The following is a 23,426-nucleotide window of genomic DNA, read 5'->3' on the forward strand; positions in this document are numbered from 1 at the left end:
GCAGGGAGAGGGGTTTCTAAACTGCACTTTCTGTCCTTGAAGACTCAAAAAAACAGCTCTTACCGCAGGATCGGTACGACGGAAAATGTTAGTGGATTTGGAAACCGTGACTTCTTAAACCCGCGTTGTACATTGAAACCGGTAACCGGCCCACGCCTAGTCCCAAGCTAGAAATGAGAAGCTGCTTCGGTTTACCTTTGTCTGAAATCAGGGGCCATTATTAGGGAAGTAACGATGCATCGTGAAACGGTTAAAAATCGATATAAATGTGCGAAGATTACAACCGGTTGAGATAAGATAATAGCTAATAGATGAGATAATAGCCACTGCTAATGCTTGCTCTTGGGGGAACTATTGGAATTGTTGGGGCTTTATAGAGTGTGGTCTAGACCTACTCTATCTGTAAAGTGTCTCGAGATAACTCTTGTTATGATTTGATACTATAAATAAAATTGAATTGAATTGAATTGATAAAAAGAAAAAGAATCGCAATGCAATTTTTAATCGACCTAGGGCGTGATGTACTGTCACTTGTTTGGCTTCAGACCTCGTTTGTTTATTTGAAGAGATTTTTTTTTCTTCTTCTATTTATTTTGTTATTTGGAGGACGGATTTGTTTTAGAAATCTAGTTCATTCTTTATTCAATCTTTGTTATTTAATATTAAAATACAATTTTAGTGTCACTTTTGCAAGGAGGACACATCAGTTGATTTACACAGTTTATATACAGTGGCACTCATAAGTTTATGAACCCATGCTAAGGTTGACTAAAAAGAGGAATAATAAAAAAAAAAAAAAAAAAAAAAAAACAACATCTTTTGGAAACTGATCTTAATGCCTTAATTAAAAAAAAAATGAGAAAAAAATCCAACCTTTAAGGACACTAATTTTCTTTGTGAATGAATAATGTATCGTAAATAAATAAATGTTCTTCCTTAAAATACAGGGGCCATAAGTCAGTACACCCCTATGTTAAATTCCCATAGAGGCAGGCAGGCTTTTATTTTTAAAGGCCAGTTATTTCATGGATCCAGGATACTATGCATCCTGATAAAGTTCCATTGGCCTTTGGAATTAAAATAGCCCCACATCATCACATAGCCTTCACCATACCTAGAGATTGGCATGGTTTTATTCCAGTTAGCCTAATAGCTGGTTTGATTTGCATTGAGAGATGATCTTATGGAAGGTACCCCATGCCAATCTCTAGGTTATGATTATTTTTATTCCTCTTTTTAGTCAACTTTAGCATGAGTTCATAAACTTATGACTGCCACTGTAAATTAAGGAACATTTTTCAGTCATTTGTCTTCAACTGATTGTGTCCGAAAATCGTATCGTGAACCTAAAATTGTGAATTGAATCGTATCGTGAGTTGAGTGAATCGTTACACCCCTAGCCATTATAATAGAAGGTAATTCCACAGCTTCCTATTATTTCATGCCTGGCCTTTATTAGCAACCTGACTATTTGTTCATGCTTATTCCTTGAATACCGTCTTTTATTTAAGAATGTAAAGTTAATGTTGTTTGAAGATTCCCCTTCTGTTCTCTTTGTCAATAGTATGATTTGTATTAATATTTTCTATTTTCACATCTATTTTCAAGTCCTCCCCAATCGTACCACCGTTTCATCCCAAACTGAGTTCCTGTCATCTTTATTCGAAAAAGAAAAATGGACAGCAGAGAAAATGAAAAAGAATGTACAGGGGTGCTGGTCATTTTTAATATGTTGCCGAAACATCCTAAGCCCTTAATAAGAAGCTTTGGTTGGTACATATGAGCCAGATTTGCTCTCTCTCTCTCTCCCCATGCACTTCCTCTCTAACTCCCGCCCCCCCCCACCATCCAAGCCTCTGTGTGTCCATGCCAGTGCTGGGCCTGCTGAGGCATGACCTGGCGCTGGATCTGGTTGGAAGCAGCTGGAGCACAGGTAAGACTCCAAGCTATTTTTACCCCGATGCCAGATAGGGGGTGGGGAGGGCCAGGTGGGCAGGTGGACACAGAGTGGGGTCCCACCACCCTCCCTGGTCCCCCCCCCAGTGGATGTCATCTGGGCTTAGGTAAGCACCAGCTCACCATGCCTAGAATATGCAGCCCCACTGTGAGATACTAACACTCCTGCCAGCTACTAGAAGCTCCGTTCTGACTGAGATTTTAGGAAAGAGTACTTTTAACCCATACAATGGTTGCAAAGAAACTCCAAGACAAATGCTTTTTGGGTTGCAGGCGATTTTCTTGTTGAAAAACCACACTTGGCCAATGGAGCAATTTTGCAGCAAGTCTGCCTTGCTGCACCGCCTACAGCTCTCATAATATATCTATACAATTGAAAGACCAACTTTCCGGTACAACTTTGACCTACCATGCTTGCCGTAGGAATGAGCACAGTTTTCTTGGGCAACGAGAGACCACTGAATTTTTTATTTTGGTTTGACTGCTGCTCCGGTTTCTTGCCCAACACTTTGTTAAAGCAATGTCCCTGTGTTCTCAGATCTCAGCAACAACTCTGTACAATATTGTCATAACTTATAGAACCGATGAAAATTAGAGCCAATTATCCTTTAGGATTAACACGAGGTAATAATCTCTGACGGAACTGACATTTTATTCCTTTAGTAGAGTAGTGTTCTTACAACATGGCCCTTGGACTCGTGGAGATCCTTGAGCCTATTTGAGGGAGTTACTATTAGCACAAGGAGCATTGTTATGTCACAATAATTGAATTTATACAACATTTTTTTAGATTTTGAGAATGTAGAAAGTACACTCTGACATCTCTAGCGTCCGGCCTAGATGCATCTACAATTCTAATTTTCAAAAATAAACCAAAGCCATTGTGTTTTCCTGGGACAAAATGTCATTAAACACACCTCCTTGTCACCTCTTACCTGACAATTTGGAGATCTGCGACATGGAAACATTTCAAACGCTCTGTATTACACTGCTATTTCCCCAGCCTACATTTACTTCTACCTACAGTAGGTAAAAGGTTTGTGTACTTCTCTCAATAGCAGCGAGCAAAGACAGCAGCTATGCAGATGTGTGGGTGTATCGCTTTTTCTCTATGCATAGAGGAAGGTTTTCCATCATGCTGAGGTCTATGTGGAGATGTTTTATCTGTGCTACATCTCAGTCACAGCGGGTTATCATGTCTCTCCACACCCTCTCCAGTTTGACCTAGATTTAGGGGTGCAGATGTAAATCACTGATTTGCTATCAGCAAATTGAACATCCCAAATGCGTTCGGTGAAGTCGGCCTGTTTGGATTTGAATTGGCTGTAGGTCAACATCAAGCTGCAGAGTATTCTATTCGATGAGGAGTCATTTTCTGTGTGGAAATTATGCAGTCCTTACAGTAAGCTCTGTGTGTGTGTGTGTGTGTGTGTGTGTGTGTGTGTGTGTGTGTGTGTGTGTGTGTGTGTGTGTGTGTGTGTGTCTTACCTTAGACTTGAGTTTAATAGTGAGAACGTGCTGCCTTCCACAGGAGTCCTCCGCCTTCAGTCTCAACGTTCGGAACTCTGTGTCTATGAAGAGCAGCCTGGAGACAAACATACACAATAAATCAACTTACATTCACAGAGAAAAGGGTACACAACACTGGGAACTGATAGCAGCCATCATCCATCATTAATCACAGCAGCAGAGATATTACAGCACATTGAGACATCAACTCTGCCTTTAGATTTATCACTCTGGGTACCAAACACAGTGGCATTACAGCACATCAGGCTACAGCTCCACATGCCCGCCCCCAAAACAGGCAAGACATAACTACAGGCTTTTCTTCTCGACATTCTGATTTGCATTCTTCTCAAGTGCCTTTTTAAAAGCTCTAATGGAGGAATATAACTGTTAGGAAAATTATGCTTACTAGCAAACTATTATGCTTCCTTTAATTATCCTAACAATAACAAAACCAATCATGCTGATGCTTGGGAGCATTATTTTCATCCTGAGTCACCACAGAACACCCTGACTTGATGTACTGACTGGACGTACACTGTGTTAACTGCACAGTAGTAACTAATCTCAGGGCTCGTCAGCCAGCATATCTCCTGATGGATACAGGACGGCCACTAAATGAGTAAAATGTAACAACTTAATGTTGTAGGCTAATTCACACACATCATGTCACATCGTAGGGAAGCACATTGCTGTCGCCAAAGTGACAACTTTGTGCGGCTCATTTTCTGTAGCCAGTGTCGCATAAAGGTATGTTGGGTGGAACTTGTAAGCTTGCTAACTAGCCAGCCGTCCGCAGCGGGCCGCTCTGTGCCTCTGCTTCCCCCCGCAGGGAGACTTCTTTGCCGAGCGAATGGATGACAGCCCGGGAGATGGACAGTCATCTCCCAATGTCCGCTGTCGTCCCCGGCGGGGCGTGAAGCAGAGGCAACGTAGGCTCTGTGCTGCCGCTGACAGATTCGGGTGACACTGTTTTGTTGTAGGTATCATAGCAACGGTGTATATCTGGTTTGCCCTTTTTGAATGACGGCGGATTACTGCCGCCTGCTGGCATAGAGAGTTATTTCCTCTCATGCAGGCAGCGATGGAGTGCTCGAGTCCTGGACTCAGATCCGAGTCTGACTCGAGTCGTTCTGGACTCGTGACTCGACTTGGACTCGCGCACTGATGACTTGGACTCAAGGATTTATGAAATCGGACTCGAGCATTCATGAAATAGGACTCGAAAGTTGGATGAAGTTTACGACTACTTTTATGTGTAATAGGCGGTGATGGAGCACTCAAGTCCTAGTGTCACTATTCTCTGGACCCGTGACTCGGACTTGGACTTGGTAATGGTGACCCGACTCGGACTTGACACAGACTCTTCTTTGGTGAATCGGACTCGACAGTTGGTGACTCGACAACAACACTGCACGCAGGCGTAGAACGTACGTGCTAGTTGGCCGTCGGCTGTAGTCTTTGCGGTGTGTTCAAGAGCGACCTTTTGGCCAAGACACAGGCGACACTACCATCACGACTTTCAGCAGTTACAGGGGGCGGATTCAAGCTCCCATAAAAGGATGTGTCTCTCTGTGAACTTAAGGTGGGTTCACATTTTCAAGCTCGAGTCAACCAGTAAATCAGACCCTTTCCTTCCTCTGCTAATTACAACCTATTGAGGCTGAGGACAAAACACGTGATGTGGCCCGAGCGTGCACCAACACCGCTGTCAGATTTACTGCTGCTCCAGCACACTATGAAGGAGTCACTTCCTCCCCTTCTCAAGACCTTCTCTAGTCCACTGAGACCGGAGGACAAAAGACCGATCGGAGACAAAAGGATTTGGACGGTCCTTTCTCCAGATTTACAGTACATTACAATGGACGCTCTGCGCCGAGGCTGGCATGGCTGTAAATCTGCTGAGGATTTATGGAGTGTGTTAGAGAGGAGTGATGTGAGCAGTGTGCTCAGAAATGACACACACACTTAGGGAAGTGATGGAATGATGGGAGTCGGTTTCCAATGTGCCCGATTCGTTAAAGTGTCTGCTCGCTTACACACACTTGCAATCAAACGGCAGCGAAGGGCAACGGTGCCGAAGTGTCACATGGGCACTATCTACAAACACACAAACAGACACAATATCAGGATCACCCCCAATTCGACTCTGTTCCTCTTGTTCTTGCATGCTGACCTGATACATCTCTGCTCCCACTCAATTTCACCAACCACCCCATCTCTCTCTTAAACCATCTACATATTAAGATCTTGCAAACACATTGTCCTATTTGCTCCTTGTAACACACACACACACACACACACACACGTCAGTGTCGATTAGGGCTGCACAATATATCTTTCTTTTTTTTTTTATAGTCATTGCGATATCAACTGGTGCAATAAACACATTGCGTTAAAGACACAGGTTTTTTGTGTTAAGTTGAAGGAAAATATCAGTAGAAAACTGCACTTTAAAATGTAACTGTCATTCTCTTAGTGGTGCCTTTTATAGTCAATTGAATGTTCAATAAAATAATGTTGGAAATGATTTCCCTTCATTTGTTTTAAATTCACCAAGCAATATGTTGTCTTTTAGCAGAATATGGAAAGCAGCAGAAATGCAGAGCTGAGTACACTTTCATATCGGTTTAAATGCAGGTTATCCCGATATTCAACAACATTATCGTATATCGCTTATTTTCCTCATATCGTGCAGCCCTAGTGCCGATATTAACGTCACCTGTCAGGCCAAAAGTAATCTAGCTGCCGCATAGAACTTCTTGAACAGACAAGACCCAGGTTACTTTATATCCTCAGGTACACATTTACAAAGAGTGCAGGCCCATAAAATACCCATTACTGCTAAACAGCAATAAATGCACAAATCTGTCAAGCATGACCGGTTAATAGAACTATGCAAGTGAAGGAAGTGACACGCATCCAAATGAACAAATCAATAAATAAGAATAAGAAGTTGAATCTGTGAAACAAAGTGCTGGTGATTTGCAGAACACATGAATAAAAGAATGGCGGTTCTCTCAATTAGAAAATCTGTTTCTCTTTAACCCCATTTCAGTCATGACAGCTGAGTAAATCACTGCATGTTCCCATGTATTTTTGCAGTTACTGTGTAAGGTCTAATGGGCAAACACAGTTGTAGGTTTTTTACAGGTTTTAAAAAGCCAGATATTAGACATTATACTGTACCAGCTTTTTAAAGCCACCTGGAATGAAATAAACGTTTTACCACCCACTGCTCTACCTGTCGAATGGTATTGAATGTGCACACTGCTGTTGCTATGAAAGGTTCCATGAATATGACCATGTATAAACGGTATGTTTTGAGTAGGGCTGCATGGTATGAAAATATCTATTTGCGATCATTTTGACCAATACTACGATTGCGATATGATTCACAATATTGGAGGGAATGATCATTCGCTGTATGTATTATTGATAGCTTAATCATTTTAATCTGCTTTTAGGGTGACCTCTTACCACCAGTCCAGGAACAGCGGATGTAAAATAGCCTCCATGATAATTCTGGCACATTTTACTTTTATGTATTATTAGTAGGGCTGGGCGATAGGGAGAAAATCAGATATCACGATATTCTTGACCAAATACCTCGATATCAATATTGCGGTGATATTCTACGGTTGACTATTGCGCTTGGTGCTTTAACAAAATATCTTCACACTTAGATTTTAGATAAATAATCATCAGTAATGTGGACATAATGTCTAAGCAGGGGAAAGGCAAATAATAGAACAGCTAGAACAGTCTGGTAAGTTCAGAAAAGTATATCACTTTACTGTAATGCAGCCTTTAAAACCAGGAAAAGACAACACTTCTGTTATATCACGATATTACCATATCCAAACTCTAAGACAATATCTAGTCTCATATCACAATATCGATATAATATCGATATATTGCCCAGCCCTAATTATTAGTGTACATTGTCCCTGATAAATAAACCTGAAATAAATAAAATAAATTGTTTTATTGTTATTCTCATTCCCAATCAGCGAACAGAGGGAGTTGAGGTCGTGACGTGTGCTAGTTTGAGTTAGAGTTCCGTAAAGGCAGCGGAGCGGTCCGTTGTGGCAACGCTGCCGAATATCCAGAAGTTAAAGCCCGAGCAAGAACAATCTTTGCTGAGTTGTGTTGGTGGCCATGATGTTGTGGCCCTCCTCCCCACGGGGTTCGGGAAAAGTTTGATTTTCCAGCTCGCTCAGTTAGTGGTGAAGGAGTTGGCTAAGGCTAACGCTAGCGATGCTTAGCCGATAGTTGTTGTCGTCTCCCCTCTCGTTAGCCTGGTTCTACCAGACACTACGTAGGAGGACCAGAGGCTACCAGAGTGGCTCTGGGCAGATCCAATAGTTTTAAACTCAATAGAGAGTGGCCAGACTCTCTGTACAAATGAAATGTACCAGAGTCTGGTAGGACCAGGCTATCTCTGCAGCACCACAATACTTAATTCAGAATGGTTTGACACATATTTTGCCTTTGACAAATATTGCGCCCCGCCTGCAATTTGGATATTGCACTCGTCCATTTTGCTATTTCAATAAAATTGTGATTAATTGTGCAGCCCTAGTTTTGAGTCGGGTTAGATATCACTTTATCCAATCCAAATCAAGTATGAATCTTGTTGGATCCAAATCATGCTGTATACCTAATCAAATCAGGTTTCCGATTTCAATCTGCAAGCAACTACACTTAAAAAATAAGTAAAACTCAACTCCTGTATTCACCTTTAGTTGCCTGAGAAGGCAAAAACACTATGGTTTTCCCTGAATGTTAACCTGGGAAATTCTTCTGAAATTGATGCAACACAATCAGATAGATTATTTCTCTAGAGAAGAGTTGCAAAAATGTTGGGTCGTGTTGAACTACAAAAAGACACCAACCACTCTTTGGCTGCGTACAGACACCCAAAAATAGACAGCACATTAACCAGTAAACAGTGAGGTTTCCTTTTATCTGTCACGGAACTCATTTAAATGAACTACAGCTGATATAATCTGCTGCCGGCTGGTGATGTTCGGTATTTTAAGCGTAGGGTAAGTGGCGATCAGCAGTGGCTAAAAATGAGAAGCCCCCTAGATGTATTCCACATTGCTCTTACAGTAAGTAACAAAAAAAAAAAAGATGAAGCTTAGTCAATCCAGATATTTTATCAAATGGAAACTAAACCTTAAATGGAACCTATTGGAGCCCAACCCAATGTTACTGTAGATTAGACTTTGACCTTCTCAGTCATTATGGTCATTTTCAAAAACAAAGTGTGTTGTAAAAATCATGCAAGTACAATGAATGACAGAGTATACAAGTATAACCTTAGTACGGTATCTACAGTGGATGTGAAAGAGTTAAGGAAAAACAAGCCAGTAAGGCTGTGAAGTTTTAAATAAAACATGGGCAGAATAAGAATTTTGTTTTTAATCTCATGATAAAAGACATTTATTCACTTGTATTTCATAAAGCAGATATAATGTAACTTATACCACTTTTTTTCACTCTGTATTAAGAGAACAAGTCCGACCAGTACTCGGTATGGACCAACTTTAACAATCTAATCAAAGTATCGGCAGTGAAAAAGTCTCATCGGTGGATCACTGACACACACATTTCCATCTCCCCTGCTCCTAGGTCTCACACTCAGGATAACAGGGAGGGGCTGCCGCCCCTACTTGGCCGTGATGGAAACAGCGTGACCGTCAGACGTCCTGCTGGGAAGACTGATGAGAGCATCCCATTTGCAACTCCACAGCCAAGTGAGCTGCTTCCAGACAGTGCACACCACGCACATTTGCGCTTGTGTGTGTGCGCATGTCTCGGAATATTTTTTTTTTTGGGTGTGTCGACAAAGTGATTAATGAAGGGTGAGATCAACACATGTGTACTGTAGCGCTTGTGTGTGTGTTGCATGAGAAATTCACAGGCGAAATGACGGCACGCACGAGGTACGATAGAGGAAAGTGGAGGACGACATAAGTCACATGCACACAATGTATGTGTAAATCAAGTGAACAAATAAACCCGCCAAACACACACACCTATATATATATATATATATATATATATTAATCAGCCTGGTTTGTCTGTGCTAACCAGGACATTCTCATTACTTACTGGACGTAACTGCTTAAATCCCAATACTATTTCTGTTTGCATTTACATCCCATGATTATAGGAGTCATTTACTAGCTGGCCTAATAATATATTAAAAAAAAAAAAAAAAATGAAAAAAATCCATGTTAGCGTCTAATCCCTCGGCCCTGGGCCTGGTTGGCCCAACAGAGTCCTGCTGTCAGAGAGCTGCTATAACTGGCCTCACAAGAGTAGCAACACAATGTGACAGAGTGATAACACTGTGATAAGAGGAGACTTGGTACGTACACCAAGAGGCTGTGAACATGCAGCTGTGCCCATAATGAGCCCCGGAGCTTCCAGGGCCACGTTCGGTGGGCCACCGAATGATGGCGGCTGACCTACTTGACCTCATTTTCCATTAATTAACACATGGTATGCCATCTCCCGCCAATTAAGATGACCACACTCTCACATGCAGGAATGGAGAGACACACACACACACACACACACACACACACAGAGAAAGACTCACTTACCTGGCCCAATCAGTAGACAGAATTACAGCTGAAAACCCCTGGTGGCTATTAGCACGGCCCATACCAATTAAGACGCTAAGCGAATCTCGAGTGCTTTGGAGATTGAGGCCCACTGTGTATAATGCCTCCTAACCGTAACACGACACTGAAAATGATGTTGGTCCCATTTTCGGCATAAAGCATACCTCCCCCCTTCTCCTATTAAGACCTGAGAGTCTTCAATTAGGGCCATTTGCATTTTGCTAATATCATAATTGTAGCCGTGGTCATTAATAGGAAAGTGGAAAATGAGTGTAGTAGTCAAGGCTTAATCCGAGCTGGGGGAGAATAGATATCTTCCCACTAACCACCACCTCCACCCCCCCTCCCCCCCCCCAAATCCTTCTCTCCTTGATGAGTGGAGACAACAGTATTAGCTGGGCCTGTCAGCGCGCGTGGGCTGAGAGTTATTAAATGTGACCTGGATTTAACTATAACTCAATAACTAAAAATAAGGAAGTCATTAGGAGCTATTTCTTAATGTGGAGCTGTGTTGTTGCAGGCTCTCCAATCAGTTTACACTGCTAGGGGAGAAAAAAAAAGAAAGGACTGGTGCATAAAGCTGTTTAAAGCACCAGAGGTTTCTAGCCATATATACACCTCGGTATGTTAATCTTACCTCTGGGGAAAATACATGAAAAGCCAAAAAACATCTATATTAATAACCTTACGGTTGCCTTGGCTAGTGAGTTGCCTATTGCCTAATTCTGGCCCACAAACTCTGAGGGGTACAGCAATGGGGGAAGAAGTTTTCAGTCAGTATTCAAGTACTAATACCACACTGTAAAAATATACTGTTACAAGTCCTGCATTGAACATGTTGCTTAAGTAAAAGTATGTTAGTATCATCAGGAAAATGTACTTAAAGTATTAATAGTAAAAGTCTACTCAATGTAGAAAAATGCTCACATTTTAAAATCTGGAAACGATAAAAACTGTTTGGTGTTTAATGGTCTAATCATTTCACCTGGACTTGTAGGCTGATATAATGTTGGGTAGTTTAATTTATAATAAAACATAGTATTTTATTAACTATATGTGTTTTGTGTGCAAAACACGTAATAAGCGGAGTAAAAAGTAGTGGAAATGTAGTGTGTAGAAGTAGAAAGTGGCGGAAAGACTCAGAGTGCCTCAAATTTGTACTTAAGTACAGTACTTGAGTAAATCTAAGTAGTTACATTCCACTGCTGGTGTACAGTAGGTCCCTATGTAGCTTCTACAGAGAACAGGAAAAGCACAGAGTTGATATCTAGATCATGGTGGAACAGGCTCCATCGGCGAGCAACTCTGCAGGCAAATGACTTCCAGAGTACCGTGGGACCATGCAAGTGGGGGATGTGATTGTGAACATTACCATGTTTTCATTACGATTAATTATTCTTCTGATTTGATGGTTTCTTACTGTAAGCCGATTTGAACTATTCACATTTAGTGGCGATTCCTTCTGTAGCATTGCAGCGTAGTTTATTGTTGGGACACTGATCATAGTTACATCTACAGCTCATCTGTTGGCCAGGGTTGGAGATATCTTCCATAGAGCAGACTGATCTCACTAAGTGGCGTACGTATGACACGCCAATTCGTATGCCGTTTTTGCGCGTTATCAAGACGCATAATCGTTTGTTAGCGTGTTTATCAACGCAGGAGGGCCGAGTTTGCGTCCCGCATTATGGCGTTTGTCAACCGTTTTTTTTTCTTTTTTTTTTTAATAAAGCCTTCCCCAATGTTCTTTTCCTAAACCCAACCGTTTATTGTTTCCCTAAGCGTGTGACGTTGGTCACCGTCGTACTTTCATATATATATTTTTTTTTTTTTTACACGCGTTCTCACGATAGCACGGCACGTTCTCACGATGCCACGTGGTGTGTAGAGGTGTAGAGATGTGCCAATACCGATACCAGTGTCGGTATCGGCACCAATATTGCCTAAAACGCTGGTATCAGTATCGGGAAGTACTGGAGTTTATGCACCGATCCGATACCATGTAATAAAGCCCTAAAGAAAATCTACGTTAAAGTAGTTTATTTATGTTCTTTTCCCATTATAACTGACTGTCAAACTGCAGAATAAAAGAAAGTTCTGTGGCACTCATTGCTTGTGTTTGTTCATGTTTCACAAAGAGTTTAACCTGAGCCAGACTGACAACAAAGATAGAAATAATATCACATCCATACAGAGATAGTAGTATACAGTATTCAGGTATCAGAATCGGTATCGGGAAGCAAAAAATGGTATCAGGCCATCTCTAGTGGTGTGTATGTTTACATCCGCTGTATACAGCGTAGACATACACGTGGATCGCTCAAAATACGTACAGATAACACGCCATTTGGCTTTAGGAAAGTGGCGTGTATGTTTACGCAAAGTCATGATGCCACGCTGCGTAGAGATGTTTGCTTTCTCTCCAATATAATGCAACTAGATGCCACTCCACTTGTGGTGCTTGAAGCACTAAAAAGAAAAAAAAAAAAAAAACTCAACAGCAATGTCTCTTTCCAGAAACCATTCCCCGGTTACTCACGATAATCCACAGACCTGTTTGTGAGTGGTAGGAACTATTGCCGCCCAAAAGGAAGCGTAGTCATGGACGAGAGGCTTGAGCGAAAAGATGTCAACATTAATGGCGTCCTCCTTGGCTGACCTGTGGCGTTAGCTAGGTCAGGTGAGCTAGCATTAACGGTCAGCTATAAACTATCAGAATCAGAATACTTCATTGATCCCCTCAGGGATCAGGGGCTAATCTCTACAAGCTAGCTATGCAGGAAGACATTCAGACATCCGTACGCTCAACGGTAGAAAGAAAATAGTTCCTACATGAAAATGCACACAACCAGGTCTGTGGATTATCTCTAGTTCCATTATACTGACATTATCAGTTCCATTATACTACAGCCGACATCTCCAACACTGGCCAACTCACACCAAAAGAATTTAGATTAATAAATAGTACTACAGGTAAGAGGAACAAAAATATGTACTTTTGATTTTGGGGTGAGCTGTCCCTTTAAGGTAGCCTGGCACCACCCTCCTCCGTACGTCCACTCAATTTTCATTGTCCTTCAGTACTCCGTCTGGGTTTGCGGTACATTCTTGGATTTTCTCCGGCCGAATCTTTACCGGTCCAATCAGCGAACAGAGGGAGTGGCTGAGAACGATGACGTTAAGGTCGTGCGCTAGAGTTGTAGTTCCATAATGGCGGCGGAGAAAGAATGTGAGCAAAGCCATTTGGTCCGTTGTGGCAACGCTGCCGAATATCCAGAAGTTAAAGCCTGAGCAAGAACAGTCTTTGCAGAGTTGTGTTGGTGGCCATGATGTTGTGGCCCTCCTCCCCCACAGGGTTCAGGAAAAGTTTGATTTTCCAGCTCGCTCCGTTAGTGGTGAAGGAGTTGGCTAACGCTAGCGATGCTAAGCCGACGTCACGACTAAAACGTTAGTGATTGGTTATGGCAGATCCAGAGTGGCTCTGGGCAGATCCAATAGTTTTAAACTTCAACAGAGTACCCGCCTTCAAGGAAGTTAACACTTGTCAAAGGAGAGTGGCCAGACTCTCTGTACAAATGAAATGGACCAGAGTCTGGTAGGACCAGGCTACCTTTAAGGACCCCCTCAAAAAAATCTGATGATGCACTTTGTGAAATCAATGTGTTGAAAAAAAACATTTCTTGCTTGAACATGCTTGAAATCTTGCACTGAGGCCATTTAATGCTCAGAAGCGTATAGAACGTGAAATGTGAGTGCTGCTGAGAGTTTTAGCATCCACGCTGGAATAAGGAACCAAATAACCCTAAGATTCAGGTTCACTTCAATCCCTCTCTCATGTGCTCTCGCTCACTTGTTTCCCTCGCTTCCCATCCCTCGTTTCAGCCAAGAGATCATGTCTGAACCAGACTTGACATTGTTTAGGGACGTCCATGTGGACCATTTACGTTTAGACTACTACTACTTCTTCTAATACGGACTGAAACAACTGCAGATTTGCAGTAGTTATCCCTGGATTCCACCTGGTGCGTTTTTTTTCTTAAATGAACATTAAATTGACAAAAGCATCAACAGTCACACCCCTTAGGACTTTAACTGATGTTAGCAATTCATTGTGGTTACACAAAGAAACGGCGATTACTTAAAAAATATTGCGATTAGACAATTATGTAATAATTGTTACAGGCCTAATGAAGACTGATAACAATGCGGCATGCAGGGGACAACACGGTCTCAGCTGGATTAAACATGACGCAGACTCTAATCAAACTCTCACACTGTAAGAAATAGGAGGCATAACTTAGCGTGCATGACAGCTCTGGTTAGGCTCAGCCCGGTAACAAGCCAACACAGCCACTGTGGATTTAACATTGTCGTATGTAGCTACATGCTAGAGGCCCGCCCTCCCAAAACGACCCCCGGGATGTGCGAAATAAAGCTTTTTTCACACTTACAGGCATTTCGCTTCTCGTTCCTCGCTTCAAAAGTTCAATTTATTTTAACTTTGGGCTGGTAAGCAGACGTTCCAACACTATGCTTCCACTATAATCAATAATACTGGCTACACCGGACACGGGAGCAGCGCGTAGTGGTGCGTCTGCTCCGCGGAGGTCTGCTCTACAAGCGTAAAAATAGGACAGTCTTCTATTTACAGTGGCACTCATAAGTTTATGAACCCATGCTAAAGTTGACTAAAAAGAGGAATAAAAAAAACATCTTTTGGAAATTGATCTTAATGCCTTAATTTAAAAAAAAAAAAAAAATCCAACCTTTAAGGACACCAATTTTCTTTGTGAATGAATAATGTATCGTAAATAAATAAATGTTCTTCCTTAAAATACAGGGGGCATAAGTAAGTACACCCCTATGATAAATTCCCATAGAGGCAGGCAGATTTTTATTTTTAAAGGCCAGTTATTTCATGGATCCAGGATACTATGCATCCTGATAAAGTTCCCTTGGCCTTTGGAATTAAAATAGCCCCACATCATCACATACCCTTCACCATACCTACTTTCCATAAGATCATCTCTCAATGCAAATCAAACCAGCTATTAGGCTAACTGACATTAAACCATGCCAATCTCTAGGTATGGTGAAGGATATGGGGAGGTGTGTGCGGCCCTGTTACACAATAATGGATCATAAAGTGTCATTATTACTTTTAAATTAAGCTACCGATATACAGGAAACGGCTTAAATGACCGTATTGGCAGTTTCACGTTGAGATAACGGCTAAATTGACGTTTTCACAGCGCTGTGCCGGCTCCACAAAAACTGAAGAAACAACTCCGTTGATCTTCTATGCTAATTTCGAGGTCAAAGTCAGACTCCTCTGTCACGCTGGCGGCTGCTCTGCACTTGCGTACCGATATTGCGAGACACTTTTTAACTCTACGAGAAATCTCGTCATGTTTTGATCTCGTCACACCTCTAGTAACGTATCTGCCTTTTTTCCACCCTTTGACCGACCGGCGGTATCGTGGGTAAAACCAAGCCCTGAGAAATGAACGAGGCTTCATCACGCCATCACTAGCTCCTGCTCCCTAAACATCTGGTTTCAGATACAGTGTTAGTGCTCCTAGAAGTCACTTACTTGCCCCACCCAAGGGTCTCCATCTCAGAGATGAGCTGAGAGTAATACTCTGGAGGAGGGATGGAGCGGCACTCCCGATGGCTCTTCAGACCCACTTCCTGCAACAGACAGAGAGGAGGATTTTTTATTTTTTTGCACATCATATCACAACTTCACCACTCTGCATTTGTATCTTTCTTCTAAAAGCAAAACAACATATATACACTAGGGCGGGGACGATATGCTTTTGTCCCGATTGGATTCTTTCAGATGCATGGGAGCCGATTCGATTTGTATTGCGATTTTCATTTATTGGCGATTCTAGAAGTTATTGTGATTCAATAGTATTGTGATTTTCTTTTCATTCTTTTACAAAAACCAAAAGTTGAACATGAGACATTTCTAAAAATGTATAGATTTCTAAAAAGAATGCCCATCACGTGTCAGTCAGTCAGTCTGACATTTATGGCATTTGTAAAGAAGCACATTACATGGATTTTCTGCACTTTCCCTCTGTTTTGCTGGTAACAGATGTGATGCAGTCGCCGTCGGCGATACCGTATAAACAAAAAAAAATGTTTTTGGTAAATTGGTAATTGATTCTACAAATTGTCGCAAAAAAATCACGATACGTACGATTTTTGATTTCTGGCTAGTCCATATTGCGATTTTGATAAAACTGCTGATTAATTGTGCAGCCCTAACCCCCTCCCCTAATAAATACAGAAACACTATGTCTTTGTTTGCTGGCAAGCACATAGGTTGTTACACTTTTCATTCATCTAACAAAATATACATGTATGCCTCACAATCAAGGCTATTGATAGTGCCTGAAGGTTCCCAATGTCAAAGTGACCGTGCCAGCCACCGTGTCTTTCTCCTCCTTACCAAGATGGTCTTCAGCTCCAGAATGAAACTGACAAGATCAGCCGACTGCTGCAGCCTCTGTGAGAAGTCAAACAAGAGAGAAGAGACACCCTTGAATGGGAGGATAATGAAGTGACAGTGTCTGTTTTTTTTTTTGTTTTTTTTCCTTCTTTTCTTCCCCTAGCCAGCCATTCAAATCAAACACAGTGTTTGTGATTAATGGGGGCTGCCACCGGCTTTAATAATTAATGATAGCTTAAAGGCTGTGAAAATAATGAACTTTGCAGCCCGGGGTGAAATATCAATCTCATCCAAATAACCCTGAGGGGCAGCATAACAAATAGGGACATTTTCCAGGCGATGTTAATTAAACAGCGGAAAATATTTTTTCTCTGCCTTCTGAGTGAGGCGAGCCTGACACCGAGTGCAAGAAGGATGCCAGGCGGCGCGATGCCGAGAACACAACCGGAGCTAAAATGACAGGACACAAAAAAAAAAAAATATATATATATATATATAAAAAACACAGAACAATCATCAACCTGATCTCAATAAGAGCTGGCAGACACAACACAATAAAAAAAAAATAAAAAATAGTACGATGCAATTGTTCCCGCAAAATACAATTGTGTTGTATTTCTTTGGGGATCCATGTGGAGCTTACCTGCTTCACTATGTGCTCATACCCATGCAACAGGTGTTTCAACTGCCAACAGCAGTGCAGCCTACAAGAATCAAATGAATGGTTACACAAACAACAACAAATAGGAAACACATTTCCTACATGCATTTTCTGTTCATGCAGTCAGTGGCATACTTCTCCATACTTTGGAATGTAAATTTGCAGAGCTGCAAAGATTTGTCAATTAATCGATTAGAAAGTCAACTATTAAATTAAATCGCTGACTATTTTGATAATCGATTAATCAGAATTAAAGTCAAACATGCTCTGATTCCTGCTTCTTAAATGTGAATGTGCTCTAGTTTCTTCACTCCTCTGTGACAGTAAACTGAATTATCACTGAGTTGTGGACAAAACAAGACGTCATCTTGGGCTTTGGACAAACGCTGACCGACATTTTTCACCATTTTCTGACATTTTAACACCTTGACAGATTAATCGACAATGAAAATAGTCTTTAGTGGCAGGCCTATACATTTGTAAAGAGGAGCTGATTTTCTGACAGCGTCAATATGCCCGGGAAAGGTGGTAACCTGTAACGAGAAGGTGAGATGATAGTTTATACCTGGCCCGTTTAAACTGGCGATCTGGTGGGAGTAGTATTCTCAATCTGAAGTCCCGTTCCTGTAAGAATCATAGCATGGCTGTAAATAACATGAAAGGCACACAAAAAAATTCAATTTTTAAAAGGGCGCTATGCAGTTTTGGCAATTTCTTCGCTGTTTTCTTGCTTTTTGCTCGCAGGTTTCTCTATAGAGCTCCCCCTACAGCTTCGGAATAGATATAACTGCTGACTCCTCGCTCGGTCAGTCTGCCGTTTCCTCTTTCTCTGTTCCTCTGAACAATGCTTTCCTAGCTTTCTGCTTCTTTTTTGCCGTTTTTCCGCTCACAGGCACTAAGAGGAAGCGAGACGACCACCATTCAACCTGAAAAAAAATAACTCCGAAGCTGTTCAGTTAAGGTAAATTAAGCTAAAGATAAACTGCATAGTTCCCCTTTAAAAGTCGCCTAACTTGACCAAAGCAGTCACGTGTGCAAATGTCAGCCAGCTGCATTATGTAGCTAATTAATTGTTAATGAAATGTTTTAAAAGTTGGCATATGAACTATAATAAAAAGAATACAATGCAAAATGTTACCCTAAATGGGCAATGTATGTCAGGAGACTTAACTTAGAAAATAAGATCATATTTTTGAAAAAAAAAACAAGTCATTAAGATACATAAAAAAATAGCAATGAATACTTGTTCCATCAAATGTATTTATGCTTACCCCTTTAAGGGTTAATAATCTCTAAAAGTGACTCAGTAGTGGCCTGCCAAACTCCACTGAGAAATGTAACAATATAAAGAGTTTGGGTTACCGTAGCAGTGCGTAGTAACGTCAACGTCAATGTGTGCAATTCAATCACAAAAAAGTTGACAAAAACATTTGTTTCTTAAGTGCCCGAGAATTACAAGAATGCCGAATTTACCAGCGGTTCATAGAGAATCGTGAAATGTATGTAGTTATATTCTACCAATTATGTAAATGTGTCGATATAGCGAGAAGTCATTAAATCGACTTCTTTTTTAATGTAGTTTGGTGAATAGGTTTTTTTAAACCCCGGAAAAACACCCCACTCACACATTAACTTACCTGGACTGTGATGAATCCGTCATAGATAGTTTTCTCCTTGTTGAGAGGTAAAAGCAGTGGGTTGTCTGTTACCAATGAACTCTCCATCGCACTCAACGTTAATAGTCAAACGTTCAGCCAGCTGTCAAACCAGGAGGACTGTTTCCTTAGCTAACGTTAGCAAGCGTGACAGGATAGACTTAGCAGCGCTTTTAAGTTTTTTTTTTTTTTTTAATAACTCGGCAACCTGAACCAAACATTTGAACTTAGATATGTCAATTAAAGCTGTTAAATCACCAGAAGTCACTCGGTTTTAGCGACGACACAGTCAGGACCAAGTCGATGTTGAAACCCCCACATCCCGCCATGAAAAACAAAACCGCGACGTCACACGGCTGCCTTCACTGACCTGATAAAAATACCGGAAATCTGACAAGGCACTTGTTGGTGTGACCAAAGAATTCCGTAGACGGGGCTTTGGTGTGACGAATGAATACTTTTACTGTCGCGTCATTCGGTTGTATATTCATTGTTTAACATTGACTGTTGCAGTGGATACAAGGCCCATCCAGTCGTTATTTGTAATAACCATAATCACTTCAATTCAGTCTCTGATTTAGAGTTTCCAAAGAATACTGTGTTACTAACATAGGCATTTGAACGTTGCATTATCTGTAACACAGACATAGCTGAAAAAAATAACTTTTGAGAGAAGTTGACAGTCAATATTTGTAACTTATAAAGCTCCCTTTACCCTTCTGTCTTTTCTGTAGGCTACTAGACATTATTTTTTCGACTGGTCTTTCATTGTCCCCTGCTCAGATTATAATAACTGCGTGGGAAGATACCCAGGTTGTTCCTGAAAGAGAAGTTGGGACTATATGTGACTGAAACCTGACTGGAATATGAATAACCACAGAACAGTCAAATTATTCTACTAAAATATGCCATAAAATGTGATATCAGGTAAAAAGCAGAGTGAGCTCACTTGTGGCCCAAAGCTAGGAAATTGCAATAGAATTAATAGGATAAAGCCATTTGTCCTTCTAACAAAGGATATAGATGTATGCAAATTCACAATAGTCATGTTGAGTTGTTTTAGGTGTCATCTTCAGTTTATGAATGTCTCTCATTACATTTCTTTGTCACTTCTGTCTCACTTTCACTTTTCTTTTTTGAATTATGTCGTAATAAAGTTGAAAGTTAAATAACACATTTATTTAGTATGTGGCAGACATGAAGAATGATTCCAGTCCTTAGTATTTTCAATTGCATTCATTAACACGAGAAAGTAAATAAAGTTTATTTTATATAGCAATTTTCACAGACAAGAATCACAAAGTGCTTCACAATAAGATGACATTTCATTTCCGGGATTGCTCCGGGGCTGCTGGAAATTCCGCTGGATGTCCCTCATTTTTGAAATTCAGACAGCTAGCTAGACTATCTGTCCAATCTGAGTTTTCTGTTGCATGACTAAAACTACTTTTGAACGTACACACATTCCACCAAAACAAGTTCCTTCCTGAGGCTATTTTGCAGAGGCTCCGTTGCTTCGTCCGGCGTATAGCGCTGCCCAAGATGATTGTGATTGGTTTAAAGAAATGCCAATAAACCAGAACACGTTTTTCTACCATCCAGAAATGCCGTGTGGACTAGCCAGACACTCCTCCGCAGCGCTGTGAAGGAAGGTCTGGCTATGCGAGACTAATGTCGCCGTGACATTTAGGCTACGTTCACACCGAAGTCTTAATGCTTCATTCGGATTTTTTACTCAGATCCGATTTTTTGTTAGGCTGTTCACATTATACCTTTTAAAATGTGGCCTATATCAGATTCCAGTGTGAACTGTTTGTGGTTTCAAACTGACCCGCATGCGCAAAAGATAATAACAATAAGAATGACATCAGACGCAGCATGCTGCTGCACTAAAGTTAGGGAGGTTATGTTCGCTTTTATTTCAAAATGTTTGTGTAATGGCAGCCGGAACATTAATGAGCAGGTGCTGAGGAGGACAAGAATGAAGACAATGCAGCCACATTCTCCTGTGTCCCCGTTCTTCCGTTTCGTTTGCTATTTTTTCAAAAATGGAGCGGTTACGGTATGATCCTTCTAGTTTTGATTGAATTGAAGTATCTCCCCAGACACTAATGAGGTCTAACACCTCACTCTCCCTCCACTGACTTTCTCCATCACTGTTCTCCATTTTGTAGGCCTAGTCAAGTTTTTAATTTTACTGTCTGTGTCTTGGGCTAACTTAGCCTGGCTCCGCCCTCCTACGTACTTCCGCTCAATTTTCATTTCCCTTCAGTACTACGTCTGGGTTCGTGGTATAGTCTTGGGTTTTCTCCGGACAAATATTTGGGGGTCCAATCAGCGAACAGAGGGAGTGGCTGAGAACGATGACGTTGAGAACGATGACGTTGAGACCGTGCGCTAGAGTTGCGTCGCAGAAAGATGCGAGCGAAGCCATTTGGTCCGTTGTGGCAATGCTGCCGAATATCCAGAAGTTAAAGCACAAGCAAGAACAATCTTTGCAGAGTTGTGTTGGTGGCCATGATGTTGTGGCCCTCCTCCCCACAGGGTTCAGGAAAAGTTTGATTTTCCAGCTCGCTCCGTTAGTGGTGAAGGAGTTAGCTAAGGCTAACGCTAGCGATGCTAATGCTAAATATAAGCCTTGACGGTCTCCCCTCTTATGCGCATGACATACGTCACGACCAAACGTTAGTTGGTTATGGCAGATCCAGAGTGGCTCTGGGCAGATCCAATAGTTTTCAACTTCAACAGAGTACCCGCCTTCAAGGAAGTTAACACTTGTCAATGGAGAGTGGCCAGACTCTCTGTACAAATGAAATGTACCAGAGTCTGGTAGGACCAGGCTAGGGCTAACTCCCGCCGGCGCATAATTGTGACAAATGTCGATGTAGATTGACGTAAAAGTCGCATCAAATCTGCCTTGGTTGTTCACACTGCGGCCGCGTTGAAAAAAAATCTGATCTGTGTCTGATTCAGGACCACATATGGAAGTGGTCTAAATCTGATTTGAAAAAATCAGATATGGGCAAGATTTGAGTGTTCACACTACTTCTGAAGAAGTCTGACCTGGTCACTTGACCCCAAAAAAATTCAGATTTGGGCTTTTTTGACTTTTGCTTGCAGTCTGAACGTAGCCTTAAGGCTCAGACACACAGAGCCGATGGCCAAACGTCGGCAGAAAAGGCAGTTGGACTGATTAGTCTCCCCAAATTGGTCAAAAAAGTGCCTCGGAACACACCAAAGCGACGAGACGTAATATGTCTCCATAATAGCAGGCGGCGCTAATCTGTATTGTTGCCCAAAAATGAAAACCGGCAGCTGATTGGACGAACGCGTCACGTGGGTCTGGTTTCCCCGGAAATTCAAAGACAGACTGTCATGCGGCTTGTTCGATCTCGATCGATACGATCTCATATTGTACTAAAATAGTTCAATAGTTCACTGAAAACCGTCCAACGGCCGATTATCGGCTCTGTGTGTCCGGGCCTTTAGCAGTGGGTTCGTGTTCGGGCCAAAGATAACCTCTGTTTTCACAAAAACATAACTAATGCCATTAGGTGATTTGAACAGGGGGAAAACAATCAAATGGACACCTTAAGTTTCTGGCTCATGCTTTTCGTCCGTTGCTAACTTGAATCCATCCAGCTAATGTCATCCTCAACCATCAAGCATACAATTGCCTCAGCATATGGCAAGTGGAACTCTGGAGATATAGAAAATTCCCATTCTAATCCAATCCAAAACATGATAACAACAAAAGCGCACCGCAACAATGCACACTTGTCCTTCAGTTTCCCTTTCGAGAGACCGTATTCACTCTCGTGGAGCTGTGAGGAGAGAATAGGAATGTGTGATTATACTAGCTATATAGAGCTGGTGAGGGGAGTGTGTCAAAGCGTGCACGCCGCACAATGTGCCTGGAGAGATTGATGTTTTTGTCACCCACCTGCTTCAAAGCTGTAATAAAAAAAAGAAAAGCTGTTGCAAATAGAGAAACCTAGCCAGGCAGGCTCACAAACAAAAGAGGGGGAAGCTCACTGCCTCTCTTTGCACATCTCTTTTCTTTTTTTTTTTTGGAGGAATATCTGAGGTTTCTGTTGTTACGCACACTGGGCTCAAATGAACACTAAATCTGAGTCTCACGTCTGGGAGAGGGTAAGTGTTGAATGCCATTTTGTTGTTCTCTTAGGGAAATGGGAACAATTTAAGGCTTTTTGTTGCTGTTGTTGGTGTTTTATACGATGCATCAGCACAGTGGCGGTGGGGAGAAGGGAGCAGCAGCAGCGCTCTTCCCTCCCTTTTTCTCTTTCTCTCTCTCTCTCTGTCTTTCTCTCCGGCTCCCTCTCTCGTTCTTGCCACGGAGAGCAAAAAGTCTGCAGGCTTACAGCACGGCCGGCTTTAATGGCATTCCAGTTTGCAAAAAAAAAAAAAAAAAAAAAGGGCGTCAAAATGTGGCAGCAGAGGATAGCGGAGGGGCAGATGCACATAGGCGGTGAGCTCTCTGTTGTCTCCTGTCTCTGTCTGCCTTTTCCTTCTCTCTCTCTCTC

At 41.7% G+C, this 23,426-nt stretch overlaps 1 protein-coding gene and 1 long non-coding RNA gene across 2 annotated transcripts in view; one reads left to right on the forward strand and one right to left on the reverse strand.

Annotated features, from left to right (window-relative positions):
• fancl (FA complementation group L) overlaps window positions 1–19,237 on the reverse strand; it is a 36,934-nt gene extending 17,697 nt beyond the window's left edge. The window contains exons 1-6 of the mRNA XM_031291142.2: window positions 18,865–19,237; window positions 17,793–17,851; window positions 17,210–17,270; window positions 16,567–16,623; window positions 15,700–15,797; window positions 3,445–3,541 (exon numbers count right to left, since the gene is read on the reverse strand). Of these exons, the coding sequence (XP_031147002.1) occupies window positions 3,445–3,541; window positions 15,700–15,797; window positions 16,567–16,623; window positions 17,210–17,270; window positions 17,793–17,851; window positions 18,865–18,951 (459 nt within the window). The 5' untranslated portion in view covers window positions 18,952–19,237. The remainder of the gene's footprint in view (window positions 1–3,444; window positions 3,542–15,699; window positions 15,798–16,566; window positions 16,624–17,209; window positions 17,271–17,792; window positions 17,852–18,864) is intronic.
• LOC118493211 lies at window positions 13,128–21,365 on the forward strand. Its single transcript, XR_004895201.1, has 3 exons — window positions 13,128–13,305; window positions 20,782–20,785; window positions 21,297–21,365. It is a non-coding gene; the product is annotated as an uncharacterized LOC118493211 (long non-coding RNA).
• The last annotated feature ends 2,061 nt before the right edge of the window (window positions 21,366–23,426 follow it).

Source organism: Sander lucioperca, chromosome 15 (assembly GCF_008315115.2).
Source record: "Sander lucioperca isolate FBNREF2018 chromosome 15, SLUC_FBN_1.2, whole genome shotgun sequence".
Lineage (NCBI taxonomy): Eukaryota > Metazoa > Chordata > Actinopteri > Perciformes > Percidae > Sander > Sander lucioperca.